The sequence below is a fragment of the Rhagoletis pomonella genome, unplaced genomic scaffold (genome assembly GCF_013731165.1).
Source record: "Rhagoletis pomonella isolate Grant_MI unplaced genomic scaffold, Rhpom_1.0 Rhpom_scaffold_03501, whole genome shotgun sequence".
Classification (NCBI taxonomy): Eukaryota; Metazoa; Arthropoda; class Insecta; order Diptera; family Tephritidae; genus Rhagoletis; species Rhagoletis pomonella.
In genome coordinates, this window is record NW_023462053.1 from 10,547 (window position 1) to 14,796 (window position 4,250).

General features: G+C 43.2%; 1 protein-coding gene across 1 annotated transcript; it reads left to right on the top strand.

Annotated features, from left to right (window-relative positions):
• Window positions 1-1,364: 1,364 nt before the first annotated feature.
• LOC118754180 lies at window positions 1,365-3,431 on the top strand. The gene has a single exon (XM_036489046.1). The coding sequence runs from the start codon at window positions 1,365-1,367 to the stop codon at window positions 3,429-3,431; it is 2,067 nt and encodes a 688-aa protein (XP_036344939.1).
• The last annotated feature ends 819 nt before the right edge of the window (window positions 3,432-4,250 follow it).

Genomic DNA, 4,250 nt, shown 5'->3' on the forward strand with positions numbered 1-4,250 from the left:
ACGTAAGTTGATACAAGTGGAGCCCAATTTAAATATGGAACGTTTGAAACGTTCATATTATTAGAAATAAGGGCGTTTTGCTCGCCCTTTATAATTTTATCCACACCCTTTATTGTCTCCAAGCCTACGTTAGCTGAGAAAACGGCTTCTATAAGCCGCATGGGCATGTGTATATTTTTTAATCTTTAAAAAAAAAATTGTAAATGCTATAATCACTTTTTTAAAGGTATAAAAGGCAAAAAAGGCAAATATCTTAAAAAAGGCAAAAAATAGGCAAATATTTTAAAAAAGGCAAAAAAAGGTAACATCAAATGTGTATATATGGAATCAGGGAAAGCTAAATCGTGGACTTTCTTAATCGAATATATTCTATCTCTTTAGCAGAAAAAAAGGCAATTTCCATAAAATCCGTTCCCTGGTAATTACACTCATTCCTACTCTCACTTGTTTTCGTTTACCAAGTTATCAGCATGGACAGTTTAATATGTGTTCTAATAAACTATTGCTAATCATTCGTTCGAGAGAAGCACATCGTTTGATATTTGCTGGTCATCAAATTGGACACATACGTTGCGTTTTGGGCATTCGGTAAATCTGTTCGCTTATCAAGGTTTACACACCGCCCGCTACTGTAGTATTTTGCTAACAAGAAAAGAGCTTCTTGTAACAACATTTTTGGCGCCCAACGTGGGGCAGTGTGTAACAAAACGTATAAGTTAATATACGTAAAATCTTATTTCGAATAAATTAACCGGCATATCGAAATGACATTTAAGTTTCCTATCAACCAAAAGGAAACATTCATCTAGTGGCAAACGGTTCTTGCACACATCGCAGTACCATTGTTGCAGTTTTTTCGTCACCGCTAACTTGTTGTGAATTTCCCACCGTGGATCCCGTTCTCTTGGTACAAACAGTTCTCTATCGCATCGCTGCAGTTAAATTGGTCAAACGCCTAAAGGTTCGCATGTCATTGATCGCCCTTCAAAATCACCGCTCATTGGAAAGCGTATGTATGTATGATAAACCTAGTTTTTCTATTGCATTTTTTACGCCTTCGCCACATTCGCTGCCTGCGTTTTGAAGTCGCTGTGTTGATATAAGCTGACGCTGCGCTGCTTATACCTACCGGCTCTGTATACATCATTCCTGCGTTTGTGTTTTTGCTCACGCTGCGCACACGAATTGTCGCTGCTTATCACATCGTTCTACTCTTGCTGGTTTGGCACACTGCATTTGTGCTGCTTATTTTTTGTTGATTTGCTTCGCAGTCGCGGTTAACATCACCGTTTGATCGTCGTCAGGTATTTTGCCTACTTGTTAACCCAACAGACAATTGATATCGCAGATCGTGTTAGCCAGACATGTCGCTGGAAGAGTGTAAACGCAAGCGTGCAAGCATAAAACGAAACATATCACGCATCAAATCTATTGTTGATGTCATTAAAGATGCTGAGGACAAACCATGGCATGCCGAGCTACAATGCCGTTTAGGAATTTTAGAATCTTATTTTAAACAAGCGTTATCTGTACAAGCTGAAATAGAGGATTTGGATCCAACAGATAATGGTCGCGCGGATTTGGAAGATAGCTACGTCGCAGTTAAACTAAGTATTCAAGCACAACTTGGCGAGGATGTGAACAGTACTGTAAATTATACTGAGCCGGCATCATCAGCGTCTGGTTCCACCGTCTCACATCTCCCAAGGTTGTCGCTACCTAGTTTTAGTGGAAATTACGCTGAATACAAAAAATTCATAACGTCTTTCACCCAAATAATTGCACGTGAGCCTAGACTCTCAAATATCGAAAGATTCAATTATCTGTTATCTTGCTTGAAAGGGGCAGCACTAGAAACCGTCAAAGCCTTTCAGGTCACAAGCGAGAATTATCCGAAGGCTTTAGATAGGCTTAAAGAACGCTTCGATAATCCTACCTTAATATTTTTAGAAGGCATTGCTTCGCTGTTTACGTTGCAATCGGTTGACAAACCAAACCCTCAACAGTTGCGCAGCCTAGTCGACAAAGCGTCGGCTATCTTCAGCTCGTTGGAGTCTTTGGGCACCAGCACGAACATCTCACAGGCAATGCTTATCTACATAGTTATAAGCAAATGTGACCAGCAAACTCGTAACAAGTGGAATGAAGCTCTAGATTATAAATCACTTCCAACCTGGTCTCAGTGCACTCAGGTCTTGGAACGTCACTGCCAATTTCTATACTCATCTGAATCGTCTTTGCAGCGCAAATCTGATTCAAACAAGCAAAATCGGTCAGGGGCCAACAGTCAGAAGTCATCGTTCGCCATTACTAAACCTTGCTGCGTTCTCTGTTCTGGTTCCAATCATAAAATCAGTAGTTGCACGCAATTCAAGGAGCTGAATACCACTCAACGGTTCGACGCCGCAAAGCGGTACGATCTGTGTATCAACTGTCTTAGCAACGGACATAGAATCGCCCAGTGTCCGTCAAAGAATCGTTGTCGCACATGCAATCGTGCCCATCACACGATGCTGCATCACGACAACGCGTCTCAGTCACCATCGACAGCATCATCATCTACTACCTCATCACAACCTTCGTATTCTGCTCGAGCTCCGTGGAATAATGCATCATCACAATCATCCGAATCGTTTAGTAAACAGCAAACGTACAACGAGGCACGCTCATTGCAAGCAGCAACGCATTCGCACATGGATTTATCGGAGGGTGGTAACGTAATTCTGGCAACGGCTATGGTGCTCGTCAAAGACTCGACAGGCGCGTACAAACTTGGTAGAGCCTTACTCGATTCATGCTCCCAAGTAAACTTCATCACCGATGATTTCGCTCAAAAACTTCGGCTTAGCAGAGAAAGGCATTATGTCGGCATTCGGAGTATTGGTGAATCACTCACCAATCTCAAGGCACGCACAACAACTACCATCAAATCACGCACTTCATCGTTCGAACTTTCATTGCAATTTGGAATTACTTCGCAAATCGCATATCAACCTGACAGTGAAATTGACACTTCAACTTGGAATCTGCCAGCCAATACCACATTAGCAGACGAACTGTTCTTTAAACCGCGGCGCATCGATTTGTTGCTTGGCACAGAGGCCTTCTTCGACGCACTTTCTGTTGGTCAAATACGACTGGGCTCTAACTTACCTACGCTTCAAAAAACTTTGTTGGGTTGGGTCGTTTCAGGCAGATATCAACGTCAACGTCAGGCGGTATCTGCGTCTTATCTGCTGTCAAACGAAAGCTCTATCGATGAAAATCTACAGCTGTTATGGAAGCTTGAAGCAGTCGACACAACAGTCAAACCGATTCAGCCTGAACATCGTATATGCGAAAACTACTTCTTAGCTACAACTCATCAGGACGCTACAGGACGCAAACCTACCTTTCAGAGACAGTCCAAATCGCCTAGGAAAGTCGCTTGACATCGCTCGCCGCAGATTTATCGCAATTGAAAGACGACTGCTTAATTCACCTGACATTCGACAACAATACATTTCGTTCATGGAAGAATACGAAAGTCTTGGTCACATGTCTGCCGTTGTAGCACCTAAATTGGAAGAACAGCGAATCAACCAAACTACGAGTGGTGTTTGACGCCTCATGTCGCACTACAACGCAAACATCACTGAGCGATCTGCTGTTAGTGGGGCCTACAATCCAAGAGGAGCTGTACATTCTACTGTTGCGGTTCCGGTTATATCGATATGCCATAACCGCGGATATCACCAAGATGTACAGGCAATTTCAATATATCCTTTGGCGAGCCTCTCCAGATCTAGATCTCCGCACTTACCATCTTAACACCGTTACGTATGGAACAGCATCAGCGCCATACCTTGCGGTCCGCAGTCTCCATTTTCTGGCGGACCAGTACATGGATGAGCTTCCAACCGGTGCTTCGGATATAAAGTCGTCATTTTATGTCGCCGATATGCTGTGTGGAGCTGACGAAATCGAGACGTTGCAGACCCTAAAAATGGAGGTAACTGAAGTTCTTCGTCGAGGTCATTTTTCACTGTCAAAATGGCACTCAAACCACCCAGATTTCATGGAAAGTCGGACAACTAAGGAGCTTAGCATCACCGATGATTCCGTAACTAGCGCGCTTGGGGTAACTTGGCATCAACGCCGTGACGTTCTCTTGTTCACATTCAAACCCAAGCAAGTTTACACTTCCGTAACAAAGCGAACAATCCTCTCTGTCGCGTCATCCCTGTTTGATCCCCTCGGATTATTGTCAC

Bases quoted from the DNA above. Each gene is read 5' to 3' on its own strand.
- LOC118754180 (XM_036489046.1), top strand. From the start codon at position 1,365: ATGTCGCTGGAAGAGTGTAAACGCAAGCGTGCAAGCATAAAACGAAAC.